This window comes from Corythoichthys intestinalis, chromosome 13, assembly GCF_030265065.1.
Source record: "Corythoichthys intestinalis isolate RoL2023-P3 chromosome 13, ASM3026506v1, whole genome shotgun sequence".
In the NCBI taxonomy this organism is placed as follows: Eukaryota; Metazoa; Chordata; class Actinopteri; order Syngnathiformes; family Syngnathidae; genus Corythoichthys; species Corythoichthys intestinalis.
Window position 1 is genome coordinate 2,950,001 of NC_080407.1, and position 20,687 is coordinate 2,970,687.

General features: G+C 40.2%; 1 protein-coding gene across 3 annotated transcripts in view; it reads left to right on the plus strand.

Annotated features, from left to right (window-relative positions):
* Positions 1–7,006, plus strand: part of large1 (LARGE xylosyl- and glucuronyltransferase 1) — a 164,832-nt gene extending 157,826 nt beyond the window's left edge. For all 3 annotated transcript variants that reach the window (XM_057856147.1, XM_057856145.1, XM_057856146.1), the window contains exons 13-15: positions 1–28; positions 119–314; positions 5,927–7,006. The exon at positions 1–28 is cut by the window's left edge and continues 119 nt beyond it. In XM_057856147.1, the coding sequence (XP_057712130.1) occupies positions 1–28; positions 119–314; positions 5,927–6,124 (422 nt within the window). In that variant the 3' untranslated portion in view covers positions 6,125–7,006. The remainder of the gene's footprint in view (positions 29–118; positions 315–5,926) is intronic.
* Positions 7,007–20,687: the final 13,681 nt, after the last annotated feature.

Consider the following 20,687-nt stretch of genomic DNA (forward strand, 5'->3'; position numbering starts at 1 on the left):
TGGACATGGGAACTCTCTTTACCTTCAGGTAAAACTCCCACATTCTTACATCAAATTATTACAATGCCTGGGGACTGAAAACGTTTGGATTTGTCCTGTGTGGTTTGGCGCGCCGCAGGTACCACGTGTGGACCAAAGGCCACGCACCGACCAATTTTGCCAAATGGCGGACGGCCACCACGCCTTACAGGGTAGAGTGGGAGGCCGACTTTGAGCCGTACGTCATGGTGAGGCGGGACAGCCCCGAGTACGACCGCCGCTTTGTCGGTTTCGGCTGGAACAAGGTGGCGCACATTATGGAGTTGGATGCGCAGGTAAAAATGCGCCTCCTTGAATCATTGAAGCTCCCATATCGCCTGCTGTGATTCTTTACATACATGTTTACCACCACTTCAATCGATTTTTAAAAATAATGGCAACACACCAACACCCATCCTTCCTTGCCTTCGTCAACCAGGAAGTGGCCCACTAGCCTCCAAACACAAGTATGCCAATTTATGATGTATTGTCCCTACTTTGTTTACAGTTTGACCTGGGCTGTGGCCCTCTTCCTGCTGAGTGACATGTTGCTTGTATACATACAGTCATTGTGGGATGATGAGTTTTTCCACAGCGCATATGAATGTGTTGTTGTGGATTTTTGCTATTTTTAAGTGAAAAGCGGTGTATGATCACTTTTCAGCCATAGACTTAACGATCAGTTGACGGGGCACGGGGCTCGGGGCCGGTCCGTAGGGGGGCTGTTTTCAAACATTCAAATATTTTCCAAACGAAAGCCACTTGCAACCTAAAACCAAAAACAAGCACCTCCCTTAGGCATATGAGTCTCCATGAGCAGCGACATCAAGAAATTCAAAGTCGTTCCCTAATAAAATTCCGATTGTTTTTCTATACAAGTATAACAAAACTTAAAATGACTATAAAATTCTCAAATTTTACGCTAGATGCACACAAATCCCCAAATGCAGAGATAATCACCTATATTTTCAGCATCAATAGAAATATTTAACATATAAGTTTTTGCCCAAAATAGCAACTTAATTAGTTGTTAATTTGTTTAAATTTAGTGCAAGTTTTCAACTAATAAATCACTCAATCTTCACATCAGAAACTTAATAGCGTGCAGAATCCTCTTAAATTTACTCAACAAAAGTAAAATTTGCATTTTACTATATACAATCACAATTTATTCAGGTCGAATTCCGCGATTGTGTAGAGATATAAAATCCAACATGGCAGCCGTCATCAAAACAAAGTTTTTAAGTTGAAAATTCTAAAAAAAAAAAAATGCTGAAATTACGAAATTTCTATAAATATGAACGTAAAACAGTCTAGATTCTTGGTTGAAAGCAAAAAACGGGCAGTTGTCGTTCATTTTACATGAATATTTCAAGCAAATTAAGTTGAAAATTCTTGTAAGTAAATGCCTAAATCACAGAATTTCTACAAATATGAATGGAAAACAGTCTAGGTTCTTGGTTGAAAGCAAAAAATGGGCAGTTATCGTTCATTTTACGTAAATATTTCAAGCAAAAGGTATTGTGAAATCCAACATGGCGGCTATCACGAAATAAAGAGCTTTTTAGGTTGAAAATTCTTGTACGTAAATGCTTAAATCGCGGAATTTCTTTAGATATGATGGTAAAACACTCTAGACTCTTGGTTAAAACCAAAATACCGGGCAGTAATCGTTCATTTTACGTAAATATTTCAAGCTAAAGTTAGGCTAATTTATTCCCTTCATTTCATTGTATTTACAATGTTTCAAAGTGCATGCATGGTGCCAAAAATATAAAAATTACCGTATTTTTCGGACTATAAGTGGCAGTGTTTTTCATAGTTTGGCTGGGGGTGCGACTTATACTCTGGAGCGACTTATGTGTGAAATTATTAACACATTATTATATCATTTCACAAGTTATTTTGGTGTTATGGAGTGCCACTGATGGTCTGGTAAACTTGTTAGCATGTTCTTTATGCTAAAGTTATCTGAATAACTCTTTATAGCTGTGTTACGTTGACATACCAGCCACGTTCGCATTTCGTTGTTTATGCATCATGTAACATTATCATACTGATCACTTATTCAGCATCTTGTTCTCTATTGTATTTTTTTTAACTTGCCTTTCAAGATGACATACAGTATCTGTTCTATGTGTTGGATTGTATCAAGTAAATTTCCCCCCAAAATGCGACTTATACTCGGGTGCGACTTATATATGGCGGAAAACACAGACAAGACTAAAAAAGCAGTTTCTGCTCTTGCACCTCTATTTAAAATAAACTGCTGTATTTTAAGCCAAAAGAACTGTTGTGTTTGATAGAACAATATGTCTATATGCTGCCATAGCAGATTCATGGCGCACTAAGCCTCCGAACTAATTTTAATTTGTCCGTTTTACCCCGAAAACCCCTGTTTCCTGACGTCCCTCAACCGCTTTTGTTTTAACCCAGCCATAAAACTAAGGTAATTAATAAAACTAAGGTAATTAATTATATTTATTATTCAAAATGTCTGCCATTTTTAGCTTAGGATCATTAATTGATGTCTAATATTTCGTTTAAAAAAAAAAAAAACACTTTAAAAAATTATTCACTCGCATATTTTAAACTTTTAAACAAATGACGTCACAATGAAAAATTTGGCGTCTGTAAAAAAGTCACGGCTATCTACCTCATAACTATCGCTTAATTGTATTTTTTTTGTTACTGTCGCATTTTCCCCCCATATGTTATATGATAAATAATCGATCCAATCAAAGAAAAATTGAAATATAACATTTAAAAGGGTAACTATATGAAAAAGAAAATTTCAACTACTCCTTGTTGTCTGCGATTTCTGCATCGCGACCCTTCTTATATCACCATGTTTCAAAGATATAATTTTTTTTTTAATCCGTCTGTGGCCATTCACAGCTGTGTCTTTACACTCGGCGATACGTGCTACATGGAGTTTTTGGATCGAAACAAGGTAAGTACGCGATAATATCTCATTAAAATCGTGGCGTCTTTAATTCTGCTCTCGCGTGCTCTCGCCTCCAGTTTGCGTTTTGCTGTTTAAAAGAATTTTTTTTTTTTTTTTTAAATGCCCTCCTGTTCAAAATTTTTCTTCCCCCGGAAAATTGAGATTTTAAGCTTTCCAATAATGTATCACACATGCATATAGGCAGTGGCGGACTTGGCAATTTTGGGGCCTAAGGTGAACATATCCAGGGGCCCTCTTCATGGGTCAGGGGTTAAAAAGGTGAGAAGGGTGTGGAGGAAATATGTTCTGGTACACTAGAGCTGTCCTAAACGACATATTTTCTCCTGATTAGTCAGTTGACTAGTTTTACGATTAATCGACTAATCTAATAATTTTCTTTTTTTTTTTTTACTAATTTAGCAATGAAATTTTTGTTGACGCTTATTAATTCACAAAACTATTTTGGAACACTTGAAGTACAAATAATCATGTAAATAACAATAATGAATCACAACTAAACAATGAGGTTAAATGCTGATAGCATTTACTAGTGCAAAAGAATGGAAAGTAAAGAGATTCTGAACACTGACTTTGCCTTTCCAACATTATTCAAAACAATTCTTAAACAAATTCTAGCAATATTATTATAGAATACTACTATATAACATAGTAGTATAATAATTATAATAATTATTCATTGCCAATCATATTTGTCATGAAGTGTCATTTGAAAGCTATTCTTAGTGTAGAATCCGTATTATGTAGTATTTACTCAACATATTATAATATTAATTCTGAAGTATGTGGGATTAACTCCAGAAATCATTATTTATATGACGAACGTGACGTGCTTTTGCTGTTAACCAGCATTTGAGTGTTATTGTATGACTGATTGGAACTGTACTACATTGTTTCGCCACAGGGTGTGCTGTCGTGTATTTTATGTTCGGTGTGAAGAAGAAAGTTAAAAGAGGCATTAGAGGCCTGTTCTCAACTTCTCCCTCACTGCACTTAGGCTCTCATGGAGAGCACGTTCGCTTATGTGTTCGAAATAAACGATAGCCAACGTGCAAAGTATCAAGTGAGCTGTAAAAATAGCGAGTTTAGTGGCGTGAAAAATGCGGGAGAGCCAAGTGAAGCTAAAGAACAGCTAAGCGATGCTAAACGGCGCTAAATGAAGCTAAGTGATTGATACTCGGTCCGTCGTCGTGAAACAGTCCATTGTAGTGCGTGTGTGTGTGTGTGTGGGGGGGGGGGGGGGGGGGGGGGGGGTTAATATAAATCTGCATTTATATTACCATTTAAATGGCTTTCTTTATTGTTTTATTGTTTGTTTGTTTGTTTGTTTGGTTTGCTGACATAATTATACATGACGAATAGTTGGGGGTCCTGCTGGCTCCGGTGGCCCAAGCCGTTGCTCGTTGGGGCAAGGACAGCTGGTTGGGGGCCCCCTACTGGTTGGGGGCCTAAGGTAGGGTGACCATATTTTGATTTCCAAAAAAGAGGACACTCAGCCCGGCCTCAAGATACTTGAATTTTACTCGAAGTTCACTCAAAGATGCCTATATCACTTTAATATATTTAAAGTGTGCCCCCTCACTCTGGATGGAAAAATGCAGTTTGGAAGGGAAAAAAAAATAATGACTTAAAAAAAATTAAAAAAAAAAAAAAACATTTAAAAAATATATATATATATATATATATATATATATATATATATATATATATATATATATATATATACGTATATCATGCAGACCCATAGAAATGTAGTCCAGTCAATACACATACACACAGTAGGCTATGTGCCAACTAAACATTTTTATAAATTACTATCATGACAATTGTCATTGACAAATTGTTATTCCCATTCAATTGATATTCTCATTCAATGTTCTAGATTGCACACAATCAAAAACCGAAATAAACTGGCAAACTATTCAACCAGCATGTTTCCAAACGCAGCAGTTCAAAACTACGTTTCCCATAATGCCTAGCGCGGTTTAGCTTACTGATAGCTAGCTGAGGCAAAAATCAAACTTTGCTATTAAAGTTTACAATCATCGGCAGCGCAACGATGCGACACCAAACGGGATTTTACAGTCAAAGCGCCGACTGAAGTCAACAGTTGCCATTATATACGTATTTATCGTAAAAAAAAAACTTCAGGCGTTGTGGCCAAATCATCAACCCAGTAGATGGCGGCAACGCCTCATGATAGGGGTAAATTATCAACAAAAACAAGAACTACTCCTTCCCTCCCTACTACTAGGAGCCATGTCATTGTAGGCAGGCGCTGCCACCCAGCGGCCGGAGGGATTCTCTTCAAATTGGTCCCGTGAAAAATCATAAAAACCGGACATTTTTATAAATTTATAAAACCCGCCCAGACCACGAGGATACTACATGAAAGTAGGACTTGTCCGGGCAAAAGAGAACGTTTGGAGGCGATCGTCTACTTCGGCTGAATAGTAGATCCGCCTATGCATATAGGATCATTTTGAAATTTGGCCAAATTGGGGGTCTCACAGCGGAACTTCAAGTCACCTTAGTGTTTTCCGCCATATGTTTTTTCCTCTTCGTTGGGCATTTTATAGCTGGTGCGACTTATAGTCGGAAAAATACAGTACCTTGAATCCTTGACCAAATCACTCTTGAGACAGTCCTGCCTGCTTGTATGCAGGAAAACATTTGTCCTATTTCCACTTAAATCCGCATTTGAACACAGCGTGTGTTTGAGTTTATCACAGTGAAAGCCAACTCATTTCCTGCCTGGGTCCGGCCCCCTACGGTAAGGCGTGGCGCAATGTCTGTGGGAGCTGTCTTGTCAACTGATGATGGAGTCTGTTTCAGCAATCAAATTAAGATACACATCACCTTTTAGCAGCCCAATGTTGCACAATAGATGGTGACATATGTCCAATGTAGATATTCTAACCTTATTCCCCTTTTTGACCACAGGAATACGAATTTGTGGTTCTACCCAACGCGTACATGATCCACATGCCTCACGCGCCCAGCTTCGACATCACCAAATTCCGCTCCAACAAGCAGTACCGTGTCTGCTTAAAGACCCTCAAGGAGGAGTTCCAGCAGAACATGTCGCGGCGCTACGGCTTTGCCGCACTTAAGTACATGACGGCTGAGAACAACAGCTAGCCACTGCGGGCCCTCGCCACCCCTGACCCTTGAGCAACTGTTAAAGACTCGGTAAGCAATCGGGGGGGTGTGAGGGTAACGAGGTGGAAAAGACCACCTTCGCGAGGTGGGCGGACCTGACCCGGACCTTTTTTGGGAAAAATATTGACCTTAAGTGTGGGAGTTTTTGCCGAAAACCAAGTGTGCGCGAATCTACACGTCGGTCCGGGAAACGGAGGGAGCGACGTCCTCGCGTCCATTCAGTTTGCACACCGTCCAAGTGCCACAAACGCATTTTCGGACCGTACCACGACTAGCGGAACATCATTGGAGGCGATGAGACAAATCGGAATGAAGCGAGCTGCGGGTACAAATCACAATCCATCCTGGGCGTGCTCACTACAGATAGTTCTTCTCTGTTCCGTCCTACTTTTTCACTCTTGCCTCTAGTTCGATAACATTTTACTTATTTTTTCCCCACTCTGTTGATGATTAAATAAAAGTGAAAGTATGAAAAAAAGTCTAAATACTTGTAAAGTCTTTACATTTGGCCACTATGTAATGAGATGCAAAATGGAAGTTGTATCAATCTGCTGCAAGATTCATAATGCTTCATTTTAATTAGGATCAAGCAATGTTTATCCTTGTACTTGAATGTTTTGTTTTGTTTTTCTATTGCTTACATCTGTTTAAGCATAGTTTTCTATTACGTATGTTTATTGTTGTTAAACTAGAGGCCACTGTCCCTTGTTTCCCCTGTCACTTTCCAAACAAGAGCCGTCATGCGGTGTGTGTGTGTGTGTGTAAATGTACAATATGTTGTGCGTTCGTGAGAGCAATTTTGGACGTTGCGGGGAGGGCTGACGGATGCTGCTACCTGAATAAAAATTCAAGTGTCAAACACTCGCTTGTCTCTCTGTTGGCACTGTTTGGATTAGGGCTGTCAAAAATATCGCGTTAACAGGCAGTAATTAATTTTTTTAATCGATCACGTTAAAATATTTGACACAATTAACTCACATGCCCCGCTCAAGCAGATTAAAATGACTACTAGTACAGTATAATGTCAGCTTGTTACTTGTTTTTTGGTGTTTTGACGCCCTCTCTTGGCGCTTGGGTCCAGCTGATTTTAAGGGTTAGAACCATGAGTGAGCATGGTGTAATTATTGACAATTAATGGCAAGCTACTAGTTTATTTTTTGATTGAAAATTATACAAATTTTAATAAAACGAAAACATGAAGAGGGGTTTTGATATAAAATTTCTATAACTTGTACTAACATTTATCTTTTAACGACTGCAAGTCTTTCTATCCATGGATCGCTTTAACAGAATGTTAATCATGTTAATGCCATCTTGTTGATTTATTGTTATAATAAACAAATACAGTACTTATGTACCGTATGTTGAATGTATTTATCCGTCCTATGTCTTATCTTTCCATTCCAACAATAATTTACATAAAAATATGGCATATTTTATAGATGGTTTGAATTGTGATTAATTACTTTTTAAGCTGTAATTAACTTGATTAAAAATTTAATCGTTTGACAGCCCTAGTTTGGATATTTGTATTTGAGACATTAATTCAGTCACTTTGGGATATTGCAACATGGGAAATGTAGTGTAACTAAAGGCGTTTCTGACTGTGACCCACTTTATCATCCTTTTTCTAGCTTGCTTTCAGCTCCTCATTTACTATTCATAAGTCCATCTTCTATATAAGAAAATTAGATTTAGAAACCAGCACAGTTCAATAAGTCCCTAGTGTCTAAGCAGTCCCCAATAGGTCTGTCCCTTCCGCTAACGTCTTTTAATGGCGGTCCCATCAGACGCTTTAAAGGAAAGCTTTCCCCCCCCCTTCCCCCATTAATGAATTTGTGGGTTCAATTCTGGTGGCCTTTCCTAACCGTTCCTCTGAGGTTTTATTAGGCCCTCTTGAAAATCGGATAGTTCCACTTGTCATGGTAATTTCCTACTGAATCACAATATCCACAATTGTCTCACACACTGTACAGTGGTATGAAAATGTATCTGAACCTTATGGAATTTCCCACATTTCTGCATAAAATCACCATCAAATGTGATCTGACAGTTGTCAAAATCATACAGAAAAGGTAATGTTTGCTTTAACAACATTAACTACATTAAACGAGCAACAATGTTTTTTTCAGACAGCAATGGCTTCCTCCGTAGACTCCTCCCATGAGCACCATTCCAGTTTTAAAGATACTAGTATAGGAGTGGGGACCTCTTGGTACCTCGCGATACGATACGATTTGCGATACAAAGCTCACGATAACGATCTGACGATACAACGTTTATCCATACACTAGTCAGGAAATCATTCTAGGATATTCTACAAACAACTAATAAGTAGAAAAACAAGCTTCTGCTGTGAATTGGAATGGGTTTATCATGAGTAGACGTCCAATCCATTTGAACTGGGAGGGTGGCAGTGAATGAACATTCATAGCACAAGTATGTCATAATTAATGTCTCACCATTTTTCTTATTATGATTCCCTGTTTAGAAAGATTATCTCTAATAAAAGAGTGCAAAAGACACCCCATCCGTCACATCTCGGAGCTAAAGACGCCTCCGCTTAGATGTTTAGTGTGGTGGTGGTCTCTGGCGGCCCAAGCAGCCCCCCACCCGTCTCCTCCGCCTTAGGCCTGCTGCAGTTTGAAGTCGCTCATCAAACGTTAATCACTGTGGATTTCGTTAGCGCTCTCCAGAGGGAACCAAATCGTGTTTATTTGCGGCGCCCCAAACGCTAAAACTGCACACTTCCACTCATTTAGAACTAAATAACAAAAAGTCTGCGGAATATATAGCAAATAGATTTTAGGATTAAAGTTTACTAAATACCTGAACGATGGTCATGTGCTGACACCTAGTGGTTGTATGGATTCTGTTGCAACCAAACATTTTTTTTAATTCAAATCTGGCTAACTCCATGCAGATATTGTAATATTTCAATATTTAAAAATATATATATATTTTGGTCTTGTTTATCTTTTATGTTGATCGGGAAGAAAAAAAGTAATGATAAATTCACTCCTAATACCTAAGGCACACTTCAAAAAATTTGAGACGTTTTGATAGTTTTGCCTATGATCTTGAACACAACTATGGAAATAAACCCTTTGTGCACTAAAAGAAACTAGTACTGTATGTAGTGAAAGATTTGTGCAAAGCAGGCAAATTGCTTAACCATGCTCACAATCTGATAAACCTAAAATAATCTAATCCGCAGCCTCATTTACAATTGAGGAGAGTACGTATTCTGTTAAAACATACATTGCTGGCCAAAAGTATTGGCACCCCTGCCATTCTGTCAGATAATGCTCAATTTTCCCCAGAAAATGATTGCAATTACAAATGCTTTGGTAGTAATATCTTCATTTATTTTGCTGTAGAATGGAGAATGGAGGGAAAAAAATGTAAATCATTATCATTTTACACAAAACTCCAAAAATGGGCCGGACAAAAGTATTGGCACACTCAGCCTAGTACTTGGTAGCACAACCTTTAGACGAAATAACTGCGAACAATCGCTTCCGGTAACTATCATTGAGTTTCTTACAATGCTTTGCTGGAATTTTAGACCATTCTTCTTTTGCAGACTGCTCCAGGTCTCTGAGATTTAAAGGGTGCCCTCTCCAAACTGCTATTTTCAGATCTTTCCACAAGTGTTCTATGGGATTCAAATCTGGACTCATCGCTGTCCACTTTAGTGCTTTCTCTCAAACCATTTTCTAGTGCTTTTTGAAGTGTGATTTGGGTCATTGTCCTGCTGGAAGACCCATGGCCTCTGAGGAAGACACAGCTTTCTCACACTGGGCCCTACATTATGCTGCAAAATTTGTTGGTAGTCTTCAGACTTCATAATGCCATGCATACGGTCAAGCAGACCAGTGCCAGGGGAAGCAAAGCAACCCCAAAACATCTGGGAACCTCTGCCATGTTTGACTGTGGGGACCGTGTTCTTTTCTTTGAAGGCCTCATTTTTTTCCTATAATCTTTATGTTGATACCTTTTCCCAAAAAGCTCTACTTTTGTCTCATCTGACCAGAGAACATTCTTCCAAAACGTTTTTGGCTTTCTCAAGTAAGTTTTGGCAAACTCCAGCCTGGCTTTTTTATGTCTCTGATGCCCCTTTCCCACTGAAACTAGTGGGTCAACGCGCGTTTTTACCAAGCCGATGCAACACACTAGCAATTGGCATTTGGCACCTTGCCCATTGACAAAAAAAAGCCGTGGTTTTTTTTTTTTTTTTTCGTCTAACCAACCCACCCCTCCTCAGCCGTGCGTAAGGTTACGCACCTTGCTAAGATACGCGTCGACAAGTGCAACCGAATTCATTGAATTTCATTCAGTTGAAGGAAGTAAACAATGCAGAGCAACATGGAAGCCTCCTTTCTGTTTGTGTTCTCTGTTTTCATGCTTTTTACTGTCCTCAAAATGGTCGAAATGCAGCAAAGGATCAACACTCTGCTTGTGCTGAGGCAACGTAGGCGATGTGAATTTTTGTTTCAGCTTCCAATGCTGGGACATGTTGTTCATTGTGGTGTGCTGCTGGCTCCTCCTTCGTCTTCTTCTAGCTTTGTAGTGAGCATCGACGTAACTACGGTTGTGGGGCGTGTTAAATGGGAGGCGACTGGCACGTTGTTATGACGCATCACGGGAGAGCCTACGTCACCACGTAGATTAGGGTGTTGATTGTTGAACTGGGGTTTTGCTTTCACACTGCATAACGATCAGAGCCGAGGTGATTTTAATGCGGGTCGCTTGGCGGGTTGATTGACACGGGTCGAGGCGGGTTGCTGCACCTTTCTCACTGCCACCAAAAGCCGATTGTTAGTGGGTTGACATGGGTTTTTTGGCCGGTGGGAAAAGGGTATGAGTCAGAAGTGGTGTCATCCTGGCTATCTTACCATAGGGCCCCTTTTCATTCAGACGCTGCAAATAGTACGGGTTGACACTGTTGTACCCTTGGACTGCAGGACAGCTTAAACTTGTTTGGATGATAGTCGAGGTTCTTTATCCACCATCCGCACAATCCTCATTGAAATCTCTCGTCAATTTTTTTTTTTCTGTCGACAACTACCCTAATTTTCGCACTATAAGGCGCACCTGACTATAAGCCGCAGCCCACCAAATTTGGCACAAAAACGGCATTTGTTCATAGATAAGCCGCACTGGACTATAAGCCGCAGCTGTCCTCACTGTATCATGGGATATTTACACCAAAAGATATTAACCGGTACAACCTTATTTGACAGCGGCATCATACGACCGTCATAAGACCAAATGAACCATCATTAAACTTTGAACCAATTAGTGTCAAGCTTTATTGCTTCAAGAAGCTTCATTTGGCCATCACTGCTCCCTTGGGGGAGAGTGTCAACCTCTGCTGCCACCTGCTGTTGACTGTTGTCATCCAACATGCCTCTTAGCATGCATTGCAGCGCTACAGATGTTAATAACAATCAAAAATCATGTTCTTTTCTAAATATTTCTTCAGTTACTGTTCCAATTGTTTCATCAATTGCTAGTTATGGTATTTGCTAACACTTTATTTGACAGTGGTGCCAGAAGACTGTCATTACACAATCATAATTATGACATGTCTCTGTCCTGAGCATTCATGAATGCTTATAACAGATGTCATTAAGTGTTATCCGGCAAATGATCTGCTTTTGAATGGATGCAAAAGATCCAAGATGGACAAAAATTGAGTTAGTGACATAATTTGCCAAATGACACCTAATGACATAAGCATTCAGTAATGTCCATGATAGTGTCATGTCATAATTTTGATGATCTTATGACAGTCTTATGACACCGCTGTCAAATATAGTGTTACCTAAAAAAAATCAACAAATAAGCCGCACTGGACTATAAGCCACAGGTATCAAAATGAAGGAAAAAAGTAGCGGCTTATAGTCCGAAAATTACGGTAGGTTAGCCACAGTGCCGTGGCTTTACACTTATTAATGACACTGCGCACGGTAGGCACAGGAACATTCAGGTCTTTGTAGCCATGAGATTGCCCATCGTTCCTCACAATTTTGCTTCTCAAGTCCTCAGTCAGTTCTATGGTCTTCTTTCTTTTCCCCCATACTCAATGTGGTACACACAAGGACACAAGACATAGGTTGAGTCAACTTTAATCCATTTTAACCGGCTGCACGTGTGATTGAGTTATTGCCACCACCTGTTATGTGCCACAGGTAAGTAACAGGTGCTGTTAATTACACACATTCGAGAAGCAACATATAATTTTTCAAAGGGTGCCAATACTTTTGTCTGCCCCATTTTGGGAGTTTTGTATAAGATGATAATGGTTTCATTTTATTTTTCATTCTCTTTTGTGTTTTTTTTTTTCATTGCAAGCAAAATAAATGAAGATCTTACTACCAAAGCATTTGTAATCGCAATCATTTTCTGTTAGAAATTGAGCATTATCTGACAGAATTGCAGGGGTGCCAATACTTTTGGCCAGCACTCAATACACATGAATAGTACTGTATTGGCCCGAATATAAGACTGCCCTGATTATAAGACGACCCCCTCTTTTTCCAGACTCAAGTCTGAAAAAAGACTTTTGAACACCAAATTAATTTTTATACAGAAAATAATTAAAGTACATCTGAAATAAATGATTATAACAATATATTTGAGAGAAAAACATTAACATTATTTTGCCTCATTCAAAGCTTAATATCTGAACATTTAAATATGGAAACTAAAGTGCAATCACATTCGTAAATGAATGGCTTCTGGTTTTTGAAATGTAAATAAACCAATCTATTGTGATAAAACAACAAAATTGCAATAACTGCATTACCCATCGAAGTGAAGTCTAACTGTAACTGTAGTCTTGAAACAAATCTGAATAAGGAAAAACATTGCAATAAAATAATGCAAACTGGTTAAACTTGAGAGTAGCTGAGATCTGTCATGACAGAACATCGCTTCAATGATATCTGGCGCCATCTAGCGTCGTGAATGGGTATAATGTCTATACCGCGAATATAAGACGACTTCCTCTATTTCAATGCAAAAAACACCGTCTTACATTTGGGCCAATACGGTATTAGGAATACTGAACTCATTGGTTGCCATTGATGGACATAGACGTCCAATCCATTTGAAGCGTGAGGGTGGCAGTCTACTAGTGATATTCATTTCAATTCACAGCCACAATCTTATCTTTACATTAAAATATTGAACTTATTGTTATTTCGACTTCAATTAAAATGTCCTAAACGACAACTTAATGTTATAAGCGTAATTGTATGCAACCAAAATCCCAGCGTCCCCATTGATTTGCCCCTCCTCTGGTACACATGTGCACTTTGACCCTGAGGTCAGGCCTGGAAATCTCTAAAAGTGTGCGCGTCAACACTGTTGCACGCGCCGCTCGGAACAATGTTTACTCTGTTCTGAAACGTGAGCGCCGCACCCGCCGAACGACAACCCGAGCCCTCCGTCACCCGCTCCGATATGTCCGCCTATTTCTCCTACCGTCATTGTTTTACAATATGCAATCACTATTACTTGCATTATGTCGGCGTAGATAAACGGAGCATGAGTCGGCTGACTTTCCAAATCAGTAAGTGACATTTTCAGCCTTTCTAATACTAAAAATCTCGATTGTATCAACCTTCCGAGTGGAGACGTGCAATCTTAACTGTTTAATCTCTTTATCAAGCAGTGGTACATTTTATCTTTCTAAACGCAGATATCCTTACAGTTAATAGTTGTCATTATCAACATTGTGCTGTTTATTGCCCTCGAAGTATTGGCGAAAAGCAATCACGTGTCTGTGGAATGGAGATATTAAGGAGTGGACAATGCGTGATGCTTCAAGTTCCCGTGTTTATTATTGTCTGGTCCCTTCAAGAGCTACAGTATCTTGTATGTTGAGAAGGGGTCGTCTGGCACACCAAGATAAAATTACCTTATGGAGCACAAGCTCGTTATCACGATCCGGTTCTTTAAGTGACATTTACGTACCACACGTATAGAATAAGTCTCAGTGTAGCGTTACTTCAAAATAATATGAAAAAAAGTAAAGGTAGTCCTTCAAAAATTCACTCACGTACAAGGAAACAACAATGAGTTGAAAAAAATACTCAATGCATAACATTGTGAGTACATGCTTAGAATGTCCGATTTTTTATTTATTTATTTATTTTAATCTTTAATCTTTGAACCGCTTTTGCATTTTGCAACCGCATTTTTTCTCCCTTTACGCACTGCTGAGTGATCAAATTTTGACTGAATTATGATTTTCTTGTGGAAGAAAAAGATCACCTGTCCAAAGAGCATGAGCGTCCTCTAGTAGAGAAAAAACATTGTTACCTTTGGTTGTGTTGGAATTTGACCTTTTAGGTTGCCTGAATCCATCCATCCATCCATTAACTTCCGCTTGCTCCGGGGCCGGGTCGCGGGGGCAGCAGCTTTAACAGGGAAGCCCAGACTTCCCTCTCCCCAGCCACTTCAACCAGCTCCTCCGGCGGGATCCCAAGGCGTTCCCAGGCCAGCCGAGAGCCATAGTCTCTCCAGCGTGTCCTGAGTCGTCCCTGGGGCCTCCCGCCGGTGGGACATGCCCGGAACACCTCTCCAGGGAGGCGTCCAGGAGGCATCCGAACCAGATGCCCGAGCCACCTCAGCTGGCTCCTCTCTACGCGGATGACCAAGCTTCTCACCCTGCGGAGGAAACTCATTTCGGCCGCTTGTATCCGGGATCTTGTTCTTTCGGTCACAACCCAAAGCTCGTGACCATAAGTGAGGGTAGGAACGTAGATGGACTGGTAAATCGAGAGCTTTGCCTTTCGGCTCAGCTCCTTCTTCACCACTACAAACCGGTGTGCATTACTGCAGACGCTGCACCGATTCGCCTGTCGATCTCCCTCTCCCTCCTACCGTCACTTGTGAACAAGACCCCAAGATACTTGAACTCCTCCACTTGGGGCAGGATGTCATCCCGACCCGGAGAGGGCACTCCACCCTCTTCCGACTGAGGACCATGGTCTCGGATTTGGAGGTGCCGATCATCATCCCAACCGCTTCACACTCAGCTGCCAACCGCTCCAGTGAGAGTTGGAGTTCACGGCTTGATGAAGCCAACAGCACTACATCATCTGCAAAAAGCAGAGATTCAATGCTGAGGTCACCAAACCGGACTCCCTCAACGCTTCGGCTGCGCCTAGAAATTCTGTCCATAAAAATTATGAACAAAATCTGTGTCAAAGGGCAGCCTTGGCGAAGTCCAACCCGGAATCACGCAAGCAAAACCGCCGGAACTGCGCGAATTTAATTCCATCGACCCGTGCCGGCGCAAGCACAACAACACGGCCAAAAGGCCAAAAGCCTTCACTTTAGTTTTAACCCCTTTTACTGACTCCATTTTAAAAGCTGGACGAAGGCTTCGAAACACAATTTGACAGTTTATTTCCAAGTCGACAGCAATGCAAAAAACAGCGCACAGACTCAGATGAGGAGGAAGGCTGGATACAGGGTCATCACATCACAGGTCAGCAAAAGATTCCCGAGAAAAGACAGCGCTTGCTAAAAAATTAAGTCTTATGAAGGCTCTGGTGAGGCAGGCTGTTGTCCATTAGAATGGTGTGTTTGGGTGTCGTTTAGGGTAATTTTCTGTTGCAGGTTGGGCCGATGAGTCACTGTTGCCAAGGCAATCAGAGTTGGAGATTTTGTCAGCCTCAGCGCAAAAAGAGCGCTGAGTGTTCAAATTATCAGCCGTGGAGTTTTCTTGTTATCAGGCATTCCTTGTGGCAAGACAGATGTCCCACCATTGTTCTGGACTGTCCACTGTTGACCCCCCAGAAGAGCTGATCGCGGGATTTGGTGGTCCAGACGTGGGCGTCTTGGCCATCACCTGCTTGTCTCGCTCCGTCAGCATCAATCTCGCTCTCGCTCAGTCAGCTGCATGACACGCACGTTGTGCTTCCGTAGTCAGCAGGCATCCTGTATCTGTTATGCCCGTATCTGCCCATTGTCTTGGCGCTGCAAATTCCAATCACTCCAAATCCAGCTACTCATAATATCAAATATAATCTACTTGTTTTCTTAAACTATGATTTCAATGCTATTCGTTTTATATTGGGTGTGTTAGAGTGATACAAACAGTCAAACAGTAAATATGGGAAATCTGATCCCCTCCAATCAACATTTGGACGCTATTGTTGTGAGAGGTTTGCAAAATTTCCGATTCTTAGATTATTCGCAATTCGGCCGTGGAAGATTCGAGAACGATTCACAAACATCCAAATTCCGATTATTGAAATATGCCAAGTAAAGCGAAAGTACAACACACTCAGCGCGGTCTTCAGGACTCAATGAGGAACGGCGCGAGAGTAGCTAAACATGATGCTTCTCATTACCCGGCCCCTCGGGTAATGCCAAAGCTCAACTCACGGCTGTAGCTCAACTCATGCCACGAGATAAAAAAAAAAACAACAACATACCTGGCTGCTGCCGAAAAGCTGATACAAAGTACATCCACATAATGTTACGGTAGATATCATTTATATAGGACTAGATGCAATATCGATTCGGTAGCATTAGCAGCACATCTACAAAAAGCTAGATACGGGCGTTGGTAAACGGCCGCCATCTTAAAGCAGTACACTTCCCTGCAAGGCTGTTGTAGCGAACCTTCCAAGCAAACCTAATTAACTTTTTATCTTAAATACTCCTAAATCGGTAAAATATTGACTTGAATCTACCTTTAAAATAGTTTAAAAACTTTCACATGTCAAAAGTAGACAAAAGGGAAATTATGGAATAACGGGAGCAATTTTAACAACTTTAACGGTTGATTCACAACATTAAATTAATTGAATATAGTTTAAAACTGCTGATACAGAATGGGGACTGGAGTTTTTTATTTACTGTTATTTTTGTATATTTGTTTACTGCTATATGTTAACTTGATACTGAAATAATAGTTTGGTTTAGCCTGAGAGTATTTTTGAACAATTTTGGAACTAATGTACAAAACATTAAAAAAAAAAAAAAAAAAAAGGAGGGGGGTGCATCAATAATCGTTTTATAATCGAATCGGAGCCTCTGAATCGTAATCGAATCGTTAGGTGCCCAAAGATTCCCAGCTCTAATTGTTGTTGCGTATCATAATACTGACAAGTAAAGATGAACATAACACTTTTAGTATAATGTTTGAAAATGATACATTATCAGAATCTAGAAGCAACATTGTAGTTTCAATTAGAACACAAGTAAAATTTTGTTATTGTAATAGCGGATTGTCGGTATTGAGTATTATAGCTTGGACAAATGCAATAACAGCATATTGTTTATATCACGCTACCATAGTATCAAGTTTGATCCACCAATCATTAATCCTCACGCTATTGTTGTTCAATAAATGAATGACTGATCTAATAGTTTAATACCTAACAGTCTTTCTCAGGACACTAATACCAAAACTTAATCATCCCTGCAAGTTATGTAATATGTACTGTACAATGTGTAAACATTACACTAGCAGTAACTTTTTTTTTTTATGATGCTAAACTGTGAAAGTGTCGATTTGGCAAATTGCATTTGACGCACAAACTGTTTACATTCAATGAACTTATCTCTTTACTGTGTCAGATCCCTTTTAAAATCAATAGAGTTCTTGCTGGAAAAACAAAATGCATCCGAATACTTCTCTAATATGCTGGACGGAACTTTTTTTTCTATTTAATCTTTTGTATTAATCATTATGAAAGCAAATGCATGGCAAGTTTGGAAAATGTTGACCTTGGCGCGATCGAGCGGGAGAGGACCTCGCCGGCGTTTATCAGATATGAGTCACGCCGCTGTCATTTCTGGAGAACAAAAGCAGGCCCGAACTTCACAAGCATGTATTTATTGTTGGGAAGCGAAATCATGTTCGGTATCTGCTTGTGGTTGCAACATCAACACAAGACCAACATTTTTACCAATTCAACACTCACTCACATGAATCATTAGTGTGAGTACTCTTAATTCCGAGCCGACGTCTCCGCAAGGTCGTCGGCATTCCGGCCCCACTTAAACTGAAACTGATGAGCGAAACCCTCCCACGCGTGCCATGCGTGCTAGCGTTATCTGATACAATATAACCTTATAATATCATGGGCAGAGAGGTAAATTATAAATTGTTTTGAAAAGATTAATTCAGAGATCATAAATACAAATAACATTTTTCAAATTAACTCACCCACTGCAAGTGATGATCGTTTCAGTGTCATGAATGGTTATATGATATAATGTCGTCAAAGGAAGTTATTTTTCAATGTAAATGTCATTTTTCTTGTACAAACTACCATAACACATACTCCTTGAATACTATGCGTGAACTTGGAAGTGAATGAGTTAAATGTGCAACATTAAAGGGGAACTGAAGAGCTTTTCAGATTTCGCTCTTAAGTGTTTTACTCAGTTGAATTGTATTAAATGCGTCATTCGCTCTCTCAAAAAGTCACATAAAAAAATAATAATAATAATTGACCGCGTAGTTATTGAGTTATGGCCATAGCAACACCATAGCAACGAGGGACGCGCCGTCCTGCCGACCCGTACCTCGTGACGTAACTTCCAGGAAGCCTCGCCACCACTCTGAACACGGAAATATAGCACCACGCTATCCTCGCCATATATTGCAAACATTTTCTGGGTTTTACTCGCGGGATTCGTCATGCCATCTCTATGTGTAGCGATATGAATTACTCACAGGAAGACTCGAGACTCTAGGAGTGGTCCAAAAAAAAACTTCTGCAAAGGTTCGGACCGTTTTTGTTAGCATGCATACAGGTCCCCAATCGGCTCATTGTTTTCATCATTTCAGCCACGACAGCTTTGAAAACCTACAACAATGCAACCTTGGTTTTCCAAAGACGTAAGTAGAACATTAATGGCTTTTTTTTTTATAAACGAGGGGGACTCCTACTGCCAGTTTGTTGAAGTGCGACATTTTTTTTTTGCTGTTGGCCTGTCATAAGTAGATAGGTTGGCTGACATGTCGTCTACTCATGTGATTTTATTACTATATCAATAGGTGTTATGTAAATTCAAATGTCCCCAGCACCAAATAGGTCCTTGGCTCGTTTTTTATATTTCAACATCAAGGTCTGCCTATTTGAAGAGGGAACAATAGCATCAAATAGATGCTGCTATGACTGGGGCATTATTATTTGATCACCAAGAAATTATTATTAAATTAAAATTGGGATTCATCCAATATTTTCATGCTGCTGTGATTTTTTTTTTCCTCCAGGAAGCCAAACATAAAAAATTAAGTGGTGGAAACCCTCAACACGATGAAAAAAGCGTTGCAAGTCAGTTGCCACCCAGTTTCCCAAAATCAAGAGAGAGTGGGTCGAGTCATATGATGACCGAAGTGATGCGTTGTCCAGCGATGACGACTGAAGAGATCCTATCAGGCCTGCCAGATGCTGAATTTCTTCCGTCTGCGACATCAGATGACGATGATTTAGGAGAAATAAATGTAGCAAATTTTGATGATATGAAATCATAAACTAGTCATATATACAGTACACATTTTTTAAAAGAAAAATCAAGTTACCTTCATATTTTAATGATAATGCATTATCTTTGTATAGAGAACACTTCATGCTACAGAAAAGAGTAAATACATATTTCCCACTGCCATTATCATTTTTCAATGTTGCGCTAGTCCGTTGCTATCCTAACTTTGTGTTGCTTACTAAAATTATGCTCTTTGATGTGTGCCGTTGTGTGCTTGGTATAACATGTTGTGTCACAATCTGGCAACGAAAGCTAATGCTGATCTGCATGCATCTTTCGTGGCACACCAGACCCACTCAGTGTTTGTTGCCAAAAAGCTCAATCTTCGCCTGGGACCGTGTGTATTTTTGTGTGAGACCAAGATTGAGCTTTTTGGCAACAAACACTGAGTGGGTCTGGTGTGCCACGAAAGATGCGCATACTGAAAAGCACCTCATACCCACTGTGAAGTATGGGGGTGGGTCAGTGCATGCTGAAAAGCACCTCATACCCACTGTGAAGTATGGGGGTGGGTCAGTGATGCTGTGGGGCTGTTTCGCTGATCTGATCAAAGCACACGGTCCCAGTTGAAGCCTGGGACCGTGTGTATTTTTGTGTGAGACCAAGATTGAGCTTTTCGGCAACAAACACTCTAAGTGGGTCTGGCATGCCACGAAAGATGCGCATGCTAAAAAGCACCTCATACCCACTGTGAAGTATGGAGTTGGGTCAGTGATGCTGTGGGGCTGTTTCGCTTCCAAAGGCCCTGGGAACCTTGTTAGGGTGCATGGCATCATGAATGCTTTGAGATACCAGGACATTTTAATTCAAAATCTGTTGCCCGAAAGCTGAAGATGGGTCGTCACTGGGTTTTTCAGCAAGACAATGACCCTAAACATATGGCCAAATCTACACAGAAATGGTTCACCAGACACAAAATCAAGCTCCTGTCATGGCCATCTCAGTCCTTAGACCTTGTTTTGTTGGAAAAAGGGGCTTGTACAAAGTATTAACACCAGGGGTGCTAATGATT